This window comes from Pelodiscus sinensis, chromosome 12 (assembly GCF_052426305.1).
Source record: "Pelodiscus sinensis isolate ZL-2025 chromosome 12, ASM5242630v1, whole genome shotgun sequence".
Taxonomy (NCBI): domain Eukaryota; kingdom Metazoa; phylum Chordata; order Testudines; family Trionychidae; genus Pelodiscus; species Pelodiscus sinensis.
The window spans coordinates 40,925,488-40,948,466 of NC_143063.1; the positions used below are offsets into that span (position 1 = coordinate 40,925,488).

The following is a 22,979-nucleotide window of genomic DNA, read 5'->3' on the forward strand; positions in this document are numbered from 1 at the left end:
GGGAACACACCAGGGAGACAGGAGCAAAGCCGCAGAGGCGGGGGACCCCGCCGCCTGTACGGCTTTGCTCCGGGGCAAAGGAGCAAAGCTGCACGGGCAGCGGGGTCCCGCCGCCTGTGCGGCTTTGCTCGGGTCTCCCTGCTGTGCTGGGAGCACACCAGGGAGACCCAGAGCAACTTTTCTCACCCTGGAGGACGCGGTGGCGGGATCACTGCGCTCTGGGTGGTCCCGCCGCCCGCGAGCTCCGGGGCGAGAAAAGCCCTGTTCGTAAGTGCGGATCTGACATAAGTCGGATCCGCACAAGTCGGGGACTGCCTGTACTTGGCACCATTCCATGTCAGTATCCATGCTTTGCCAGAATAGGATCTCTTGGGCTCTGCTCCTGAATCTGTGTGATCCCGTGGAGTGTGGCACTGTGACATAATACTCTACAGGAAGGATTCCATTATTTGTAGTAACTTCTTCTCTACAGACTATAAATTTGTATGCTTTTTCCCCCCATTGGTCATCCAAATAGAGTTATCCGCTTGAGCTTTTGTTGGGTTATTGGGAGTAATTCTTGGTTAAGATTGTCAAATTAGAAATGGTCAGCTTTTGAGTCATATTTATTTCCTATCTTTGGTAGTTTAGGCTTTGGATCATCCCTTTCAACCCAGAGATCAAAGAGCTTTTAAAGTAGGTCAGGCAAAGGCTTCCGGTTTCCTCAAGCAATACCTACTGCTGACTCCAAGAAATGAACCAGATTGTGCCAAACAGCTGACCTCACCCAGCAGTAGGCAACTGGGAGCCAAGGGATGAATATTCCTGTATGTGCTAATGGAAGAGCCCTGCCTGAACTGAGGGCAGTTGCATCAGTGTTGCAGCAATCTTGTCTCATGATATTTAGCCTTATCCCTGAAGCCCCAGCAGATGGAGTCCATTTGTGTGAATCTCAACTTTTAGTCAAACAAAATTACGTTTCTAGCCCTCAGGGCTGCAGAGTAATGTTCTTGCACAACGTCTTGGTAGGCTCCAACACCAGGTGGCAAAAGACTGGGAACTCAGTATTAAAAAACCCCCAACAAAATCCAACCAAAAATGGCCTGGGATTTCCAAACCAGACCAAGCCTGAGGTAGGCTTAGTCCTCTTGGGATTGGTCTGATTCTGGTCTCTACCCTTGGGGTTCCAAGCGGCTCCAGTCCTGGTGGGTACCAGTTCCTGCCTCCTCAGATCCTAGCCAGTCCTTGGCCCATGAGGAGTCAGCCCGTACCTGGCCCGGAGTGTGTGCGTTTGCGTGTGTGGGGGGGGGGGAGAAGGGGGAATCCTATCTAGCCATCTGCCCTCCTGAGGGGAGCTGCCCCTAGGGTTGCCAATCTTCCAGGATTGACCTGGGGTCTCCAGCAATTGAAAATTAATCTTTCATGAACGATGGTGAGGTGATGACATCTCCAGGAATACAGCCACCCAAACCTAGCAATGCTGGCGCCCAGCCCTCACCCCTAGGGGTCCGGCCTGGCCCTTAGCCAGTGGGGCCCCGTCCAGCCATCTCCACTCCTGAGGGGCCCCTCGCTGGGGGAGTCCCACTGGACAGCCACCCCTGAGGGGTGCTGACCCCCATACCCTAGGGGTCCTGCCTGGCCCCTTGCCGTGGGGGAACTGCCTAGCCCTTCCACTCTGGAGGGAGGCCAGAGTGAAGGTCTAGAGACCATGACCTATGAGGGAAGGCGGAAAGAACTGGGCTTGTTTAGTTTAGAGCAGACTGCGGGGGGGACAGGAGAGCCGTTTTCAGGGATCTAAAAGGGTGTCCCGAGGAGGAGGGAGAAAACTTGTTCATCTTGGCCGCTGGGGATAGGACAGGGAGCAAGGGGCTGAACCTGCAGCAAGGTTGGACATTAGGAAAAAGTTCCTACCTGTCAGGATAGTCAGACACTGGGATAAGTTGCCCAGGGAGGCTGTGGAATCCCCAGCTCTGGAGCGATGTCTCTCAGGGATGGTGTAGACGGAGCTTGGTCCTGCCTTGAGGGCGGGGGGCTGGACTCGATGACCCCTCCAGGCCGCGTATTCCATGATTCTGCACCCTGGGGGTCCCCACTGTTGAAGGGCGCTGGCAAGACTCCCTGAGGCGCGCGGGGTGGGGGGGGGGGGGACCGAGGTTCCCGTCCCGCCTCAGCCGCCCCCGGGCCGCGACTCGCCTCCCCGCACCGCCAGTAGGTGGCCGGGCAGGTCACATGACCCCGCGGCCGCCGCCGAAGCAGAAGCGGGGCGCCTCGCAGAGTCCCAGGCAGCGAGCGGCCTGGCAGCGGCAGCGCGGCAGGCACCGCCCCTCCCACCCCCCCTGCAGCCCCGCCGCCGCCAGCGCAGCCACCGGCCGGGAGGCTCCCGGGCTGCAGCTCCCCGCGCCCAGGTGAGACGGGGCAGGGCGCGGGGCGGCCTGGCGCCGGGGGGGGGGCGGTTCTCCCCGGGCCGCACCTGTCCCCGGGCCGGGGGCTCCGGCCGGCGCTGGGCTCGGCGGCCGGGCTGGGGCTGCGGCCGGGCTGCAAAAAAGAAGGAAGGAAACTCTGCAGCGCTGGGGCGGCTTTGACAGCTGCAGGCGCGGCCCGAGGGGGCTGGTGCGGCCGGGGCTCGCTGCGCTGGGTTGGGGGGGGGGGGCTCCGGGGCTCGCCGTGGGCTCGGTGGGGCGGCAGCTGCCTTCCCCGCCGTGCGGCCCGGGGCCAGCCGCTGTGCTGGGAGCCGTGCCCCGCTGTGCGAGGCGCTGCACAGAGAGCCACGACACGATAGTGTCAAAGCGGAATTCAGGGCGCGCATCCATCTGAAGTGGCTTGCCTGAGGACATGGCTCTCCAGAGGTCACTGCCAGACCGTCCTGACGGTCCCACCGGGGAGGGCTGGAAAGTACCTGGGCACATCATCAATGCGGCAGCATTTACCGTCCTCATCCATGCTGCAGCAGCTCAATAACCTACCCAATTTGGGGTTAGTGCGGGTCTTTCCCCCTCCAGCTTTTCAAAGGTCTGTGCGCAGGGAAGTGTACAGAGCACTTGCTATGCCAAGAAGTTGTCTTCACAAATTATGAAGCACTCTAGGCAAGTGGAACTAAAGTTGCAATGATCTGAATAAAAAGACGGTAGTATTTCTTATTTCTGCATGAAAGTTCTTAGTTATTTGCAAGGTTTTTTTTTTTTGTAGCTTTTGCTGCAAATTAGTGAGGTAACAGAGTAGGTTCAGTGTTCCCATTCCTGCAAGGAGAGGTGTGCAGGACCTCCAGTCAAGTCAATTGACTGCCCACATCACAATTGACTGTTGGGAGTAGGATGGGATTATCTAAAGGATTTGGGACTAGATTTGTGTAGAGGAGACCTTTGTTGGATTCCCAGCTGAGTGAGAGTCTTTTTGTGACCTTGAATTGATCATTTTTTCTCCCCCTTGCACCTGTTGACTGTACTGTAAAGGAGGAATAATACAGCCTTTCCTCACAGCAATATTGTGAAGTTAAAATCCATTGACTGTGGCATTTTTAGATATTGTGATTGATAAATGCTCTGATGAAGAGATGAAAAAAATCGTCATAGGTCAAACAGCACATTTATGCAGATCAGTGCATGGTTGTTACCAACATCACTTGTGGTGTTCTTTGCCCAGTCTAATCTCATGTGCTTTCATCATTTCCTTTAAGGTTTTAATACGTTTCATAGTTGAGAAACTCATTGTGATATTATTTTAAATGAACATGAAAAGTATTTTAAAGTTACTTTAAAGTAAATATGCGTAGATCACTTTGAAAGGTGAGGAGTAGGACTAAAAGTAGTGAAAAGTTGTATATTGTAGGAAGCAATCCTTCTTTGGTCAATGTATGTTATTTAGCCTATCCAAGAGATCTTTTCCCCTTTCTGTTCTATGAAATAGATACAATAACATTTAGAAGATTTCAGAGTACAGTATCTGATTACTGGTATATATCTTGAAATTTAGAATAAATTATCAAATAACCAATGAAGATGCTTACATCTTTAGGAGAACAAGATAATGTTTTATAATTCTCAGAAATTTTAGGAGTGGACATTTGTTAAAACCAATGTTCCATATACATTTGAAGTACAGCTTGTACCTTAACTGGGACTCTCTGGTCCGGTAACGTCCGTGGTCCGGCAGGACCACAGATGTTGCTGGACCACAGAATCCAGGTATAGGGAGGTCTGGCTGTGGGGTAGGAGTGCACTGGGGGGGGGGGGGCGGAGGGACACTTAGCCAAGAGCCCTGTGTGTGTGCGGGGAAGAAAGGGAGCTCAGCAGGGAAATCTGTCCCTAACAGCTGGGCAGTAACAGGGGGCCAGCAGCAGCGGTGCAGCTCTGGTCCCGGTGGCAGCCAGGAAGCTCTGTCCCTGAAGGCAGCTAGGGAGTTCTGGCTTTGGCTGTGCAGCTCTGGCACCAGCAGAGGACATGCAGCTCCAGCCCTGGCAGCTGCAGGGCCAGCGGAAGCTAGAGAGCTCCGGCTCAGGGAGAGACCAGGCAGCAGTGGAGTGGGCTGGAGTCTGGAGTGGGGGCGGAGGGAAGAAATGGTTTAGCACTGTCCAGGAGGGGAGAAACCTCCCCTTGTTGGGCAAATCCCCTCATTTGAGACCAGTTAGGTCCCAAGGGTGCTAAACCAGGGAGGGCCAACCTGTGTACAAAAGTCCACCCTTATTAGACAACTTACTGTTTGAAGAGATTCCCCCAAGCATTCTTCAAATGAAGTAAATTTAATTATTTTTACCTTACAGCCACTGGTTCTCCCTATTAAAGACAGATCAGATCTGTTTTGTTATTTTCATTTAGAACGCAGGCACTTGATTGTATGTAATTCAGTGGAGCATTAAAAAACAAACGTCTAAAAGTTATTTTTAAAAAACTCTGTGCAAGAGCCGCTGTTGCAAGTTCGAAAGTCAAAGTCAGATCATGGCTTGAATTTATTTTTTTTGCATGCATTGCCATTATCTTCTGTTATGGAAAGTATTGAAACGAAGGACTTATAGTTAGACCATTAGATATGAATCCACAATAATTTCTTGAACAAATTATCTAATTTCATTTTATAGAGACTAAAGAGTCAGTTATACTTTTGGCTAAATTCTACCCATACAATGACCCTGAAAGGTAAGTTGTCGTCATTCCCTGAGGTTTGCAATATATAACTCTCATTAGAGTTAATAGAAGAATTTAATATGAATAAATGGGTACAGAATACCATAACATAGGCTAAGACATGGGTTCATGCTTGAGAGAGCTTGGAATCTAATATAAAATGGGATAACAGTGCAGGTAAGAGATTGTTATCCTGTTCATCAGTGTACTGGATTCAGTGAAGTGTTATTTAAGAAGGGATTTGAAAGAGAAGGGTGACTGTAGCAGAGAACTTTGAGAAGGTTGGGAATGGGACACTATGAACGGAGTGGGTGGTGAGATGGCGAGAAGAAAGCAAATAGTTCTGGTGGGGGAGGAAAATCTGAAGAGAACAAGAGCAGTTCAGGATACAGTGATTAGGAGGAGTTGGGTTAAAGAAGGAGGTTACAGAAGGGAAGCAAGAAGCAGCAGAGCCAGATTGGTTATAAACATGGAAACTGAAACTGCTCACAGTGAAGGGTAGTGGATTGAGGCGAGAGGAAGAGAACCAGAGGAGATTCGGGAGCTGGTGATTGAAGCTGCTTGAGGGGCTTTTTAAAGCTCTTCCTGCTCCTGAGCTCTGAGGGGGGATGGTCAAGAAAGCTGTGGTGACAGCCACTGCTTCTTGTGTGAAAATTAAACCACTTCCTCCTTTGCTCACAGAAGAAAGAATACCTCCGCAGTGTCCATTGTGTGCAGCATTCTGCACTACTGCGGAGTGCAACCATGATGGCAATTAGTTCAGAGCTGCGATGGTGTGCTGGAGATTGAGACACAGAAGCCTGTTGATATGTATGAGAGTTGCAGGACGTGCATTGGGCCTGTTGTGTCTCAGTGGTGTTTAATTTGTGCCGGGGTTGTGCCCTGGAATCTTTGGGAATGGTTGGTCATAGCTCTGGCACCTCTGGCTTTGCTGCATCAATTATGAATGTAAAAATATTGCTTGCGCCTTGGCACCTAACTGCATGAGCCCTTGTACCTCTTTCATTGCAAATTAAGCAATGTGTCAGCAGTCTCCTTCAGGAATCTAAAAACCAATTAAAATAGCTAATTAGTTAAATGATTAAATGTACATCATTTAACCAGTTAACAACTATGCCACGGGCAGCGGGGTGCTCTGATCCTCTGCACTATGGGCAGGCTCTAAGAGGCTGAGCCTGCCATGGCCACAGACTGGAGGCTGTTCTGGGTTGATCTGCTGTGGTCACAGGCAGCGGGTTGTTCTGGCCCACTGCACCGCAGTCCAACTGTGTGGGCCCACCATGGCTGGGAGTGGGGGCTGTTCTGTTCAAGCCTGTTACCGGGTAAGCCAGGCAAGAAGCCTTTTGCTTACTGGGTAACCAGTTAACCTCTTACATCCCTAGTCTCTTGCTTGATGGCTGTCATATACAGAAATATGTGTCATCTGTCACATAAATAAGAGATGAGGCGACACGTGGAGATGTTAAGTACCATATGGTCATAAAGCTTTAAAGGTTAAAAGACTGATAGTAAATACAATATTGTTATTTGCTTGTATTTTTCCCCATTAAAGGATCAGATCCTTAGCTAGTGTAAATTGTTATAACCCTGCTAATTCCAGTGGAGATTTGACAATTTACACCAGTTGAGGAGCTGACCTTTTCTTCTGTTATCCCATGTTTTAGTGACTACCTTTCCGGCAGCATTCTCAGCTTGATGTGGTGTAGTGCAGGGCTACGTAACACTCAGCCCGTGGCCCATTTGTTTTCGGCCTGGAGTGCGGTTTGGGTTTACATGGGGCTCAACACGTGGCCTGCAGGTGGAATCCTTTGAACGTAGCCTCCAATGGGAAAATGCTCCATAACAGCGAGGTGTCTCCCAGGCGGCGTGAGCATTGAAAGATGCAAGCAGAAGGGCTGGCTGGAACAGATGGGTACAGGGTGTCCGCGTTTCTAGCCCCCAGGGAGGAAGTGCTGGGAGTACCGGGGCATTTTGGGAAGTGCTCTGTATTCATGCCTGTCAGTGTGAAAGAAGCTATTTGCATAGATTTGCATATATATTTGCATGTATGTGCAACCACACTGAAGTTGCGGCCCTCGACATGTGCTGTGAGTATCATTGTGGCCCCTGGGACTACCAAAGTTGAGTAGCCCTGGAAGAGAGAGATCACTAATTTGGATACAGCCAGATTTCTAACCAGATATCAAAGACCCCCTTTAGTATCAATTAGTACTTTCTTTCTAAGGCAGAGTAAGAGCAAGTTTTAGCCTCTTCCTCCCCGCATCTGGAGATGTTAAATTTCAATTAATTAACTGTCAGATAGTCGATAGGATTCCCATCGAGTATTTGATTAGTCGATAAGAACGTCCACGTTCCACCTTTGAAATGCACAAGAGCCCCAGCAGAGCTGGAGCTGGGGAGAACCAGGTTTTAAGCTGGCTTCCTCCAGCACCTCTGCCTCTTCCCCTCAACCCCTGGTGCCTCTTTGTGATAGAGGCAGCAAGGGTGGGAAGCGACTAGTCGACTAATGTGTCAGCTATCTGATAAGCTTTTGGTTATCAGATAGTTGATTAGTTGCTTACATCCCTACCTGCATCCCAATTAGAAATGATCCAGATTTTCCCCCAAGCAGTTTATAGGCAGCATTTACGCTTTGTGAGAAGGCCAAACTCAGAGTTAGGGATGGTAAGATTTTAGGGCTACTTTAAAACTGTTGCAGAGCCTTATGTTCCCTTATTGATATCTAAGCTGCTTTGATCTTAATACTCAGGATGTAAAAGATTTCTAGAGATTTCTGACAGCAGAAGACATTGTAATATCTTGGCTTTCAGGCTCAAAGGGTATGTCTTGGGCTGGTGACTGGGAGGTGGGAAGGTCTAAGGTCTCAGACTGCAGCTCAAGTTGGAATGTCTAAACCACAGCACCTCAGCCCAAGACCTGTGAGTCCAACCAGCCATGAATGTCTAATTACAGTATAGTCCTGCCTTGAAAGTTTTTAGTTTGCACATACAACACTGGGAAAAAGCTGATATAGAATATAAATATGACAGTATTCTAAATGACAAGACGTCTTATCGGAAAAAAGGAAGCACTACTTTCAGATTTGGAATAGAGCTGCTACTGTCTCTCTGTGCGTCCCTATTATAGAAAATTGCCAAGAGTGAAGGGTTAGTGGTCTCATTCCTTGTAAAACAATTTAAAAAAATGAAAAGCTGTTCTAACGATTATTGGAGAGCTGGGCCTTGGGGGTGAAGGAACATTGTTTAACATACGCTGGGAGTACCTAAAGGAAGCCAAATTCTAGACATTTGCTTATGATTTAATCTTTGAATTCATCAGATCCAGACTGCATTGAAACCTTTAGTGATACTTCTAGATCACCCTGTAAAAGAGAATAATTTGCTGAATGAGTCAAAGCTATTTTTCACCTTTTGGTGTCAATGAGATGCACCTTAGTAAAAGAAAGAAACTGGATTGGAGACTATTCTGTGGTGTGAAAGGACCCAGGGATAGATCTAATGGGGGAAAAAAGCTTACAATACAGTTTGGATCAATTATTTATGGCAAATCTACCCTAGAAAATGGTTGCCAGTCTAAATATATTTTTACAGTTATAGTAGCAAATTCTCTTGCTGACACCGCTTATACTGAAGAAGTTATTTTGCTAGTATATTTTATCATGGTTTGGTGAGCGAAATAAGATATACTGGTAGTTCCAGAAATGCTCATCTGTATTGCTGCATTATACTAGGGTTTTTGCTGCTTCAGAAATGCTGAAAACAAATCACACTTCTACCTGACATTCCTATAACAGCAAATGTTTCTATTGTAGACCTAGACTTAACATTTGAACAAAATAATTCCTCACACATATCTGGTTTTTTGATTATTTTTAGTTGCTTTCTTTGTTATAAGATAGGCAATCTTCTCTTGTGTACATCTCCTTTTAGTTTCAGATGCTTTCTCTGTCACAGCACAGCTGACACTCCTCTTTTATCTCCTCTTAAAGGGTTTTCTTTCCCATGTCTTCTCTGTTGTTTCTGGGGAGAATCAGATAATCCACTGTGTGAAATACAATTTTGAGCATCATAATATTTTAAAGAGACAGATCACATTTGTAACTGGGTATGAAGTCAAGGATCATGCATTTACGCTACCTTTGTGTGCTTGCAATCCCAGCTTTCCTGCCTACACCAAAGAGATGAGGGAGAACATTTATTCACATACTGCTGTGAATTTGGGCCTGAATGACCTTAGCTCACCTTAAGTTACTGTGGAACATTAGATAGTACACGCTGAACATCTTCAGTCTGGCATTAGTGCCAATCAAGAGAATATGCTGACCCACAGGAGGTCAATACAGAATATGAACAGATCTCCACAGGCAAGGAAAATAGAGGAACAGAGGGGTGCTGCGGCACTCCCAGGCTTTGAACCCGCACCTGGTGGCTGCTCTGCCGCTGCCAGGGGTTTTCTGATGCTGGCCTCAGGTCCCAGCCAAGGGCCCTCTGCTGCTGCCTGGAGTCCCTGCCTCCTCCCCAGTGCTCTGCTCCTGGACTCCACAGCTGCTGTGGTCCCAGGTCTAGTGCAGTGAGGGGCACAGACAGGAATAAGAGGCGGGCGTGGTACTCTGGAAGTACTGTGATGGAGGGGGAAGAGTTAGTGAGCTTAGGGCTGCCTGCGTGCGAGAGCCCTGGAGCATGCACAGAGTCGGTGCCTGAGTGCTGAACCACAGATATTACTGGACCAGAGTATGCCAGATCAGACAGGTTCAACCTATAGGTGGCATTGCATTGTTGATCAAACAGAGAAGTTCTTGTTTGGTTTAGAATCTGATATCATATTTCATTGACTGCTAGGGCTGCTCCACCCAGCTGATTGTTCTGAGTCCTGCTCCTCTGGATCACTGGTCTTTTCCCCAGCAAAACACTTTTCTCCTTGAAAACCTCACAAACTAGGTAGCACTGTTGTTACGGTTAACCAGGTAGCTGTGAGACTGTATGCTTGTACCTGAATGGCAGTGATTCATGTTGATCTTTTTTCAACACAGATCTTTTTTATTTTTTTTGTTAAATTGAAGGAAATAAAACAAAAGTGTTAAAATATTAAATTTTGCTCCCTTCTCCCCTTTTTCAGCACATCGGGATCGTATCAGTTTGATGAAATTTGATTTTTTAAAAATGTCCAGAAAGAGCATAGACTATGGAGTGCTACCGGAGTATGAGAAGAGCCAGATCAAAAGAACTCTGGAACTGGGAACGGTTATGACAGTATTCAGCCTCAAGAAGTTTACTCCAGAAAGGAGGACCATCCAAGTCATAATGGAAACTAGGCAGGTGGCCTGGAGCAAGACAGCAGACAAGATTGAAGGTTTCTGTGAGTATTGGCAAGACATGCTAGAATTTGGAGTTTTATTACAGATAAATGTAATTGACAAAGACTCATTTAAAGCATTTGACAATATGCATATTTTCACCTGAGCATAGTTAAACTTTAAAAATTACATTCTGCAAGCTCTTTTGGTTTCATGTAATGTAAACCAAATGTCTCATATAATTCACTAGTTAGTCTTCAGCAGAGCTAGCTGCTTAACTTATTGCTATTCTACTGCTTTTCTTCCTAGAGGCCTTTTGTCAAAGGCTAACAATTCAGACCCTGATCTTGCAACCTTACTTAGACATGGGTAAGCACTAAATTGAATAATTAAAAGTTCTAAGATCAGGCTATGAGTACGTACTGAAAACAAATGAGCAAATGTAATATACTGGGAAGAAACTTAACACAAGGTCTTGGGCTTAGAGCCTATTTTTTCAGAGCGTTGAGTTTGGATGAATTTGGGAGGATGTGTTGGGAAAGCCCATTTGCAAACTTTTGTGGTTGTTTTCCCTTTAAACAGTGACTCATTAATGTTTTTATAAATAAATGTTTTACAGATCATTCCTTTAACCTAAGAGTTTGACTTTTAATATATTTTCAAGTCAGAGCCATTTCATTACAAGAAGGAGAAAAATATTCTGAGTATCTATGGTAAAATGAGATCATGCTTTAATTGTAGGACTTTATTTTTAGATTTGCTTTAAAAATATTTCATTATAGGTTGAACCTCTCTAGTTGGGCATTCTCTGGTCCGCCAGCATCCATGGTCCAGCATGATTCTAGTTAGACTTTTGTCCACTTATCATGGGTGTGGCCAAGTTTCCCCTGGTCCCATAAAGTTTGTTTACAGCAGTGTTTCTTAAACTGTGTTCTGAGGCACACCAGTATCCCGTGGAGAACAACAGAATTCAAAATGGCTGCCTTTATAGGGGCAGGCGACTTTTTTTTTTTTGGCCCAACCAAAAAAAAATAAAAAATCCTTGGTGTTCCTCATTAAAAAAAAAAAAATTGTTTGGTGTTCCTTGATCTTAAAAAGAAACACTGGGTTACAGCAACCAGTCCTGGTTCTCAGTTTTATGTGCTGTCATATAGCTCTAATTTACTCTTAAATATCTTCTAAGAGCTCTTTGAGCAGTGGAAGTGTTGGACAGTATTAATCTGTAGTTTGGCCAATTCTCAAGTTCGGCATTGGTCACATCCGAATGGTGCTGGATTAGAGAGGTTCAACCTGTAGTAAAGCTTCACGGCCATCGTCTCTGTGTATAAAATAAAATAAAAATCATTTCTCTATATATGGATCTCTTAATCTTCTAAAAGAAAATCAAATCACAAATAATTAAAATACAAACCAGGCAACAAAAATAACACACAAAATGAAACTATCCAACACAAACTTTGTTGGGAGCTGAAAGAAAAGGACAAAAGAATCATAGAAATATAGGACTGGAAGGGGCCTTGAGAAGTCATTAAGTCCAAACACTGCACTGAGGAAGGACTGAGTTTACCATCCTAGACCATCTCTGACAGGTGTTTCTGTAACCTGTTCTTATTAACCACCATTAGAAGACCATTTCAGAAATCAGCTATCCTTATAATTAGTAAGTTTTCCCAACATCTAAACTATATCTCTCATGCTGCCGTTACTTCTTCTCCTACCTTCAGTAGACATGAAAAATAATTCATCCAATTTATAATAACTATTTTCAAATATGTTAAAGGCTATTAGATCTCCTCCCAGGTTTTCTTTTCTCGAGACTAAACCTGCTCAACTTTTTTAATCTTTCCTCATAGATAAGGTTTTCTAAACCTTCTGTCATTTTTGTTGCTGGTCTCTGGCCTCTCCAATTTTTAGTACTCCAGACTAGGACTCACTAGTGTTGAGTACAGTGGGACAGGTACTTGCCTAGTCTTACATAGGACACTTCTGCTAATTACTATCTAGAATTATATTAGCTTTTTTTGCAACCATATCACATTGTTGACTTGTATTCAATTTGTGATCCTCTAGAACCTCCAGAGCCTTTTCAGCAGTATTACCACCTAGCTAGTTATTCCTATTTTGAGGCTGTGCATTTGATTTTTTCTTTCTGAAGCAAAGTACTTTATACTTCTCTTTATCGAGTTTCATCTTGTTGATTTCTGGACTAATTCTCTAATTTGTCAAGGTTGTTTTGAATTTGAATTCTGTCCTCCAAAGTAAAGCAACCCCTCCCAGCGGGGTGTCAACCACTGATTTTGTGAGCACGTTTACTCCATCATCCAAGTCAGTAATGAAATGACAACCAGTGCCAAACCCAAGAGTGAGACCTGTGAGACTCCACTGAATACATCCTCCCAGTTTAAGTGCAAACTGTTGATAACTGCTTTTTGAGTATGTTCTTTCAACCCGTTACCAACTTGTTTTATAGTAATTTCATCTAGGCCATATTTCCCTAGTTTGTTCATGAGAGTGGCATGTGGAATTTTGTCAAAAGCCTTACTAAACTCCAGCTATATCATATCTACTGCTTCCTTTCATCCACTAGGCTAGTAACTCAAAAGAAGGAAATTGTTTTGGTTTGGTGCAATTTATTGTTGATAGCACCATGCTGGCTATTCCTTATGACTAGGGATGATAGCATGGCTAGCCAGCTAACCATTTAACTGATAAGCAATTGGTTATCAGTTAACGGCCCAGTTAACCGCGACACTCCTCCCAATGTGCTCTGCTTTTAAAACTTGGACCAGCAGGCTGGCTCAGTCCCAGCCGGCTGGTCCAAGTTTTAAATGAAGAGCATAGAGGGGAGCTGCCTGTCTCCCCATGCTGCTGCCTCTGATACAGGAGCCGTTCCTTGCGGGGAGCCAGTTAAACACCCCCGTGGACAGGGACTGCTGCCACCCTGCGCTGCTGCCTCTGTATCAAAGGCAGCAGCGTGGGGGATGGCAGGCAGGAGACAGTTTTTAAACTGGCTCCCCCTCATGGATTGGTTCCCGCCTGCCATCCCATGCTCCCGCTGCATGGGGTGGTGGTGGGGGGGCTCTTTGGGAGTGAGGCTGAGAGAACACTGGCTGCTGGCTTCGCCCTTGGGGGAGAGCATTTTTGTAATTGTGTAACTGTTAGTAACTGTTGTGGTTACATTATTATTAAAGTCATGGGCATCTGGTATGTTAGGTGGGGGAAGGCTTTGCTTCCCAAGCCACCAGGCATAGCCCTGCTCACACTCCACTCCCAGAACGCCTGTTGTAGGTGTTCTGCGGGCAGAGTGTTGCTGCCCCCAGCGCCCTCCCTCCCAGTGCTCTGGGGCTGGGGAGGCTGGGGCCATCGTGTGTCCTCTGCCTTCCTCACGCAGCTTGCCCTCCTCCATTCCCCAGTGCTCCGGAGCTGGAGACTCGGGGCTGAGCTGTGTGGCATGCACTCCTCCTTCTCCTGGTGCTCCAGGGCTGGGCCAGGGCAGGCCCTGTGACATCGCGTGCCTTCCCCCGGGGTTAGGTAGACTGGGGGCATGCTGTGTGCCCACTGCTCCCCTCCCTGTGGTTGGGAGGGGGGAAGCGTGTGTGTGGTGCGCTGCCCCGCCTCCCCGTGGGGCGTGGGCAAGGGGTGAGGCCTCAGCATAAGGTTGGGGGCTAGAGGTAGGGTTGGGGGCTTGTGTCCCGCAGCCCTGCCTTCACCAACCACCCATGATTAAAATAAATTATTTCTAACAACCCTACTTATAACCCTATGGTCTTTTAGATGGTCACAAATTGATTGTTTAATAATTTGCTTCAGTATCTTTCCAGCAATCTGCATTCAGCTTCTTGGTCTATAATGCCATGGGACCTCCTTGTTTCCCTTTTAAAAGATAGGTATTGGGTTTACCCTTCTCCATTCCTCTTGAGTCTTCCTCCATCTTCCACGAGTTCTGGAAAATAATTGCAAATGGTTCTAAGTTTGCGCCAGCTGCTTTTTTATGTATCCTAGGATAAATGTCATCAGCCTCTGTCCATTTAGCTTATCTAAATAGACTTTAACCTGTTATTTCCCCATTTTAGCTTGCATTTCCTACTCCTTATTACTGTTAACTGTGTTGCATCTCTGTTCATCATTAACTGTTTTAGTGCAGACTGAAGCAAAATAGGAACTGAACCCCTTTGACATAATTTTTTTGCTTTCCTTTGCCGCTAAGAAGAGGACCAATATTTTCCTTCATCATTCTGTTGCTTCTAATGTAGAAAGTAGATTCAGAGTACTCTAGTAGCTTGGCATTATGGACCATGGCTAATTACTTTCTCCTTGTACCCCGTCAGTCCCTTGTGCCAAATTCCATTACAGAGTCCACTTGACTTCAGTGGGATTTCTAAAATAGTGGATCTATATTTGCAGGATTAGGGACATAATCTGGAATTTACAGGTTTGTGTAATTTTCCCCTGGTCCTCTCCCTTAATCCAGTGGCACAAATATGAATTACCATAGGAGATCTCTAATTGTAGAATATCACGTGCAAATACTTTGTCAATGTAGTGCAAGTTTCTGGAAAAGTGAAAACAATAATTTGTGGCATAAAAGGTATTGAGAGAGCCACTGTTTGTATATAGCATCAATTTTGGTTTAATATCTAAGGCTGATACCATACTTTGAAGACCATTTTTATTATACTGTTTTTGTCTGCCTTCTTTTTTTATATTATTGTACTGTGTCAGAAAACAAAGTAGTTAAAATGACTGCAGTGGTGTGAGAAAATGACAGGAATTAGACAATGCTCTTACCAGTATGCATTTATTGACAAAAGATTACTTTCTTTTTGCAAAGTGGTTTATGTTTATTTGCTTTTGCTTTTTCAATGTGGTCTCTGCTGCTGCTTCATGGTATACTTCTGCTTCTATATGAGGAGTACGGTCAGTTCATAACTTCTGTGTTCATATCTCTGAGGTTCTTCTGTAATCCTTTTTAATCCTTTACGTTGTATTTTCTAACTTTTCATAGCTTGGTGAGAGCAAACTTAATTCATGTTAAAAGAAACTTTTTTTTATGAATACCAGTATGATTCCCTGTGTAGATACTCATATTCTGATGAGGGAGGGGGAGGGGCGGGGATATATGAATGTAACTATAGCTGTTTATTTTTACTGGTATAACTGGGAGAGTCTCCTGTGTAGATAAGTCCTGAGTCTCAGAGCGTGTCAATATTTACATGATTGAAATCCTGTTTCCTCTTGTGATTGTGTTAATTTCTGTATAACAGTCTGTAGGTCTTGAAAGGGATGCTGGAGTTTCTAAAACTGCTTTTCATTTCTAGCCCAATGTAAATGGTTGCTGCTGGACAATTAACTTTTGGTTGGAGATACTTGCCTGGTAGTCCCAGAACAGGTGATCTTTTAAAGCCTACATACCTGAGCCTTACACATAGTACAAATAGGGTTGCCAGACGGTTTCAACAAAAATACCGGACACACTTGACATTGCATCACAATCTACATTACATCTTAGTTAGAAAATACTGGACATTTATATTTTCTCATTTGTATTTTCTCAATTTGTTTCCCGGGCAGGAAGCTCAATACTGGACTGTCCAGTTCAAAACCGGACACTTGGCAACCCTAAGTACAAAATGGGCATACCCAGAGTCCAGAAAATCTCCATTTTCATAGTCCTCATCTCCACTATGGTATTTAACATTCTGTTTTAAATTTAAAACTGCCCTCTGCCACCTTGACTGGACAAGCATTTCATTATTGAGCACATCAATCGACTTAAATGTCACTGTGCACAAAGATTTTTTTTTTGCCAAAAAGCGATTTGTGTGAGAATTTTGTCTGTGTTTCTTTGTCTCCAAATTTGCAGATTACTCATGTTCTCTTGGAAGGAAGTGCTGTGTAAATGAAAGATTACTGGGCTGGATTTATAGGTGAAATACTTCACTGTTCAGCAGAGCTACACCGATGTAGGCCAGCTAAGAATCTGTCTCCATGTGTTTGGCCTATGCATTAGCCTAATGGAAAGGAGACTGTTTCTTCTAATATTTTTGGGATTAAGAATACTTTTTCATTAGGGGTGGAGCCTGACTTTACAGAGCAGCCTGAACAAGGGAAAGCGCATTGCAATCTTGTTCCTGTTTCCCCTTGCTCTGTATGGGAGGAAGAGGAAGTAATGTGCCCCAGCACTTCTGGCAAAACTTAGTTCCCACTCTGCCTGTCAGCACTAATATTGCTAAGTGCCTTGTTGACAGAAGAAGCAGATATCACGCAACTGATGTTCGTTATCAGTCTCCTCTTTGAACCTGGAGAATGTCTTGCTTTATTTAGTGTTATGGCATCTGAGGTGAATCTAAGGGAATCTAAATTGTGCAAGAAGATTAAATTTTACTATGTACTCTAGAAATTCCAAAGCTTTAAGCAAATGCACTGTGGCTGGCATGTGCAGGTTTCCAGCTGTGCTGAAATTGAGGTATCAGATCAACTGTGTGCTTTCCTTTCCAACTCCATTCTCTGTTGTAGAGGAATAAGAGTTGCCTTCTAGTTGCAAGATGAGAGGTTGCCAATAGGGAATCAAGCATCTTCCTGTCCCAGGCTTCTTGGCTAGGTTTAATGTGTCCCTTAAAGGTTTCTGATCCCTCTTCTTTCCACTTCCAAGATTTTATTACTGCAAGATAGCTTATGTAGACCTACTGCTAACTATGCTATGTAAAAATCAAATGTAGCCTGTAGTGCAGTTCAAAAGTCAGGCAGACTGAAGAAAATAACATACCTTTGTGGTAGAGCTTTTCACAGCAGGTGCTGGGCACACAGGATTTCATTAACTTATTAAAACCAACAACATGTGCATCCTTATGTGGCAACGCAAAGTGTTATGTAAATAGATGTCTGTGAAAAACAGATCTGAGCTTGCATTGTCTATGTTCACCCATGCTTTTTAGCCATCTTGCTAGTGTTCTGCACTGACACACATTTTTTAGGTTTGTGTAGTACTGAGTTCCCCAAGATACAAAACAATGAGATGAGCCTGTCTGCAAAAGTTGGCCACAAAATGACAGGCCTTCTTTCAATACTGTTTCTAATAGCCCCTCAGTTAACTCTTCTGACACCTTAGAAGCTGTCATACGGGTGAGATATTATAGAGGGTATTGATAATCAGCTACCAAACCTCTAAGTTACTAATTCAAACCATCCTATATCCACAGCAATGAAAAATTATTTAACCTTTAGTGGCTGAAACTTTGACCTTAAACTGGTTCCCATTGTACTTAAATACTACACGCTTCCATTAGCAGTATACAGGATAGCCCAGTGTTCAGAAACCTTCATTCTGTTTGTATTTCAAACTAGAAGATTTACTCGGTATTGCTCAGATCCTTAACTCAAATAAGTTTGTTTTTCTTCATTTAAAGCATTGTGCAGGGTTGGAGTTGGGGGTGAGGGGTTCAGTATGCTGGACAGCCCCAGCTCTTGCTCACCGCAGCTTGGGGCCAGGAAGAAGCACCTGTCCATGGTTGCTGGAGCTCCAGCAGGCACAACCAGGGGAGGGTTGCTTGTCCTTGGCTGGGGGACAGAGATACATAAACAGACAAACTCTCTAAAATACAGGAAAGCCCTGCCTCATGACAGCCCAAGTGGCGACCTCCCACACTTACGACCATTTTTGTAAGTGTGGAAGGGGCTGAAACCCCCGACTTATGTCCTTGGCCTGCATTTATGATGGCGCACGATGCCTATCGTAAATGAGTTACAACGCCCCCGACTTGCGACGCTTCCCCAGGAACTGACCCTGTTGCAAGTCGGGGGCTGCCTGTATATCATAGATAGCTGTTCCTTTCTCCACTCCTGCCTCCTGCTGGCCCAATTGAGTGATAACTGTTCTGGTCCCCATCTCAACCCTCTTGCTTCATTCTGCATATAACTGTCCCTCCTGCCAGATTCCCCCTTTTCCATTTCATGAAAAACAATCAAATTCCAGGCACATCCTATCCCCTGGGTTTGGTTTAAGTTATGATACGAGGAAGCTGCATACCAAATTTGATAGTCCTAGCTTTTACTGTTTAGGAGAAGTTCTTGAAGAAACAGATTCACAGATGGACGGGCAGACAGATGGACATTTCTAAAATATATAGTAAGATATTTGGTTATGCTATGGATATTGGGCTCCATCTAGCATCCACCAAAGTCCATGGGAATTTTGTCATTGATTCCCATATTACTTAAGTGGATTTGCGCTGGGGTTGTAAAATCCTATTTAATCAGTTAACCGGTTATCTTGCAGTCAATTCCCCCCCCCCCCCCCTTTGCTGCCTCTGTTAAATAGAGGCAGCAAAGGTGGGGGGAAGAAGGGGTACTTCAAAGCGGCAGCGCCACACAGCTGATCCTGGGCTCAGCTGTGCGGCGCTGCCCCCTTTGAAAAGCTGCCTGGGAACTTAGGCTCAGGGCTAAGAGGCTACAGGACTCCTGCTACATTTCAAAGGCAGAGGCACAGCAGTTGGGACCCAGCGCGAGCAAGGACTGCTTGAGTCCTTGCTCGAGCCATTTCCCCACTGCACCTCTGCCTCTCCTGCCCCTCCTCCCCCCTTTAAACCGGCTCCCTCCCAGCACTAGCTTCTGCTCTCTCCCCTTGCTGCCTATGCTTATCGGGTAGTTGACTTGTCAACTAGTTGCTTACATCCCTAGCCCTACCCCCGCTGCACTACTGGTGGTGCTGGGGACTTCCAGGGGGTTTTATGTCATCCAGAAGTGGTAGGCAAAGTTGGGGGAGCATGCAGGCTTGCAGGTGGGGCTGGGAGATGCCGGGTGGGGGAATGCCCACTAACTCACTGGGAGGATTTGAATATGGACACTGGTGCTAAGGTAAACGGAGTCTGAGCCTCCTGGCTTACATCAATCTAACTTATGTTTCTCAAAGGTCTGAAAAAGACACTCCCTTAGGTGCCAGAACAAGGTGGACCTGGGCAGGGAGCCATGGCTGTCCCTCTCTTTACCAGCTGTAAGGACGAGCGACAGGGAGAGGGGCCACAGGGGAAGAGGTGGCATGGGAGTGGGGCGTGGAGACAGTGTGACATGATGGTAGGGCTTCAGGGTTATGGGTGGAGTGGGGGTAGGGCTTAGGGAAAAGAAAAGGCATGAGGGTGGGACCTTGGGAGAATAGGGATGGGGCGATGGAATGGGGGCCTGTGGGCCTCCTACTTACAGGATGTTCTGCTGCTCCTGCCCTGAATGAGAGGGAACCCTGCTTCTGAGAGAGGTAGAAGCTATGTTGGTAGAAGAGAATCTCTTGCTGACACAGCGCCAGTGTGGAAAGTGCTTAAGTTGCTGTGACTAGCAGCCCTCACTAATCACAGCAACTTCACTTTCCATGCAGGAGTTTCTCTTCCACCAACATAGTTTCCATCTCTCCCCGAGGCAGGGTTCCCTCTAAGCTGTGTGCTTGTGTGGGGCCACTCAGGAGAAATTCAAATCCTGTGCATCTGATTAGCTAGGCTTTGTTTCTACGGGTGGCACCGTCCCATGAGCCTTGGTGCACATAAAAATTTATTCTGCACATGGAAAAGATTAGAAGGAACTTTGTGCAGAGGTGCTCTCCTGTCAGCATAAAGTGTCTTCACCGGACCTGCTACAATGGCACAGCACTTAGAACTGCTTAGATCTTTTAATCACTGTAGCAAAGTTGAAAAAAGATGGTGGTTCTATGGCATAATCCAGAGAAAAAGGCTTGAAGTGTCTGATGCTGGGTGCCTTATTTTGATATTTGAATTTGCAGCAATAGTTTCTGTTTTGTCCACACCATCTTAGAGATGTTGAGGATGCAGTTGCAAGGTTCTAACTCAAGCAGACTTTGGGTTAGCAGTGCTTTGTTTGTTATGTAGTTTCCTTGTAGTTCTGCTGTGTATTTGCCATGCCTCTCCGGCCTTTAAGAATAAGTATGTGTATGGCTACTTTTGAACTTTATGAAAGATTGGAGATCTCTTCCACTGTGAGTATGCTAGCGAAAGTGTATTTTCGCTCCAATTTCTTCTATCCGTGTAATATGAGAATAGCTAGTGAGAGTAGCAAGCAGTTCTTTTCAAGCCAGAGCCTGGATTTCCTATAATAATAATTGGACTATTTTCATCTAAGCCTGTCTAATTTAGCTTCACAAATCTGGTATTATGTCTTTTGTATTGAAGTGCAAATCGAGACCCAGAGAAGTTATGATTTGCTCTGGATCATGCAGCAAGCCACTGACAAGATCAGGGCACCAAGGAAAGAATACAGGCAGTCCCCGGGTTACGTACAAGATAGGGACTGTAGGTTTGTTCTTAAGTTGAATTTGTATGTAAGTCGGAACTGGCGTCCAGATTCAGCCGCTGCTGAAACTGACCAGAGGCTGACTACAGGAAGCCCGAGCCAGAGTTGCTCTGCCCTGGGCTTCCTGGAATCAGCTGCTGATCAGTTTCAACAGGGACTGAATCTGGATGCCTGGGACCAGAGCAGCTGCTCTACCCCAGGTGTCCCCAAGTCAGCCGCTGCTGAAACTGATCAGCTGCTGATTCCAGGAAGCCCAGGGCAGAGCAACTCTTTGAGAAAAGCCCCGTTCGTAACTGCGGAGTCGGATCCGCGTAACTCGGGGACTGCCTGTATACAACAGCCATTTTATCCTTTGACTGCATTGAACTGCTTCATAGAAAGCTTTTGAGGGAAAGTGTAGTGGTGAGTAGGTTCTGTTGGAGTCATTGGAAGATTTGCATTTTTCTGCAGACTTTTCTCTGGATTCTCACTACTTTACTTCCTGTTGGATGATTCACAGCTGTGGGAACTTACTCTCAGATGGGTTAATAGAGTCTCCGTTGAATGTGAGAGTGTGTGCATGCCTGCATGATTTTAAAAGAAGCTTTTTGCTGAACGTGAAAGGCAGGATTTTCTTGACATTTTCTTTAACTACTTGGCCATTTTGAGAGCACTTCTAATTCTCTGTAAAATGACTTCTGCAAACCTTTTTTTAAAGAAAAAGGAAGCTGACCTCGATTGTCAGTGTTTTTGATTTTTGACCATATTGGGGTTGAGTTAACTTTCAGATATGTGGAAATATTTATAAAAGGTGACACCTAGCAGTAAGGAAGCAGAGAAAAATTTGGGAAATAAATGCCAAGAGTTTGGTCCTATAGTTTGGAATTAACATATGATGGACAGACTCCTTCCCAGGTGTTTGTTTCCCTTTCCCACTTGTCAAATTTAAAAAAGACTTTGATTTTAAAGATATCCAAACTACAGTGGTAAAATTTTAAAAAATAAATTAATTTATTAAAAAAAGTTAACTATGGGTTTATTACTTAAAAATAAATCTATTTAAAATAAATTTGAATTTGACAATATATGTTATAGCCTAAGATTATAATAATTTACTGTTATAAATTAAATTAAATACATAAATGTTAAGCAGTATATGTGTGTAGGGTTGCCAGGTGTCTGGTTTTGAACCGGATAGTCCAATATTTGAGCTCTCTGTTTGGGAAACAAATTGAGAAAATATAAATGACAAAATATAAATGTCCGGTACAGTCGCTTCCCGAGTTACGAACAAGTTACGGATCAACAGTTGGTCTGTAACTCAAAGTATTTGTAACTCAGGGTGTGTCTAGACTACAGGGTTTTGTCGACAAAAGTCCACTTTTGTCGACAAAACTAAACCTGCGTCTACACTACCGCTGAGTTCTGTCGACATAACGTCGACAGAACTCAGCAGTTTTGTCGACGCTGGTAAACCTAATTTTACGAGGAATGACGCCTTCTGTTGACAGAAAGCGTTATTGCATCTAAACTGTCCTTTGCGTCTGCACTGTCATGTCGACAAAGCAGCTTGCTTTGTCGACAGAACTGAATGTAGTCTAGACGCTCTTTGTCGACAGAAGCTTTGTCGACGGTATCTGTCAACAAAACTTCTGTCGACAAAAGCCTGTAGTCTAGACGTACCCTCAGATCCCATAGAGTTACATGGCGATCGTGCTATTCATAAGAATGGATCGCCGTTCGTAACTCGGATCCGCATTTATGACCGCTTTGGTCGTAAGTGCGGATGGTTGTAAGTGGAGGTAGTCGTAACTCGGGGAGCGGCTGTATTTTCAAACTAAGATGTAATGTAGATTGTGATGTAATGTCAAGTATGTCCGGTATTTTTGTTGAAACCATCTGGTAACCCTATATGAGTGCAGTCAAATTAAAAAAGAACAACCCACCGAAATGGTGGAAGTTACCAGCTCCTGCATGCAAGGGGGGGCGGTCGATGGGTCTGTGGGAATCAATATGTGCCAGCTCCCTGCACCTATTGACTCCAGCCTGCCCACCTCACCCTCCACGCTGCTCCCTCTTTATCAGTGGTGGCAGCATGAGGTGGGGGTAGCGGGTGAATCCCGTGAATCTGGTACAGAGGCAGCAAGGGTAGAGTGAGTGCGTGTAGTCGATAGGATTAACTGATTGTTTACTTGACTATACACTAACATCCCTAGCGGGAAGCTTGCCTGACTGTCCTGTTGGCCCATGGGATGTTGGCGGGCCACATCTGTCCCATGGTCTGTATTTTGCCTGCTCCTGTTGTAGAAGGATGTGTTTTT

General features: G+C 45.3%; 1 protein-coding gene across 2 annotated transcripts in view; it reads left to right on the forward strand.

Annotated features, from left to right (window-relative positions):
- The first annotated feature begins 2,242 nt into the window (after nucleotides 1–2,242).
- The window catches only part of PLCG2 (phospholipase C gamma 2), a 99,020-nt gene continuing 78,283 nt past the window's right edge, over nucleotides 2,243–22,979 (forward strand). For both annotated transcript variants that reach the window (XR_012906659.2, XM_075939997.2), the window contains exons 1-2: nucleotides 2,243–2,384; nucleotides 10,212–10,451. Coding sequence is in view for 1 of the 2 variants with exons in the window: in XM_075939997.2 (XP_075796112.2) it covers nucleotides 10,235–10,451 (217 nt within the window). In the remaining variant the exon portion in view is untranslated. The remainder of the gene's footprint in view (nucleotides 2,385–10,211; nucleotides 10,452–22,979) is intronic.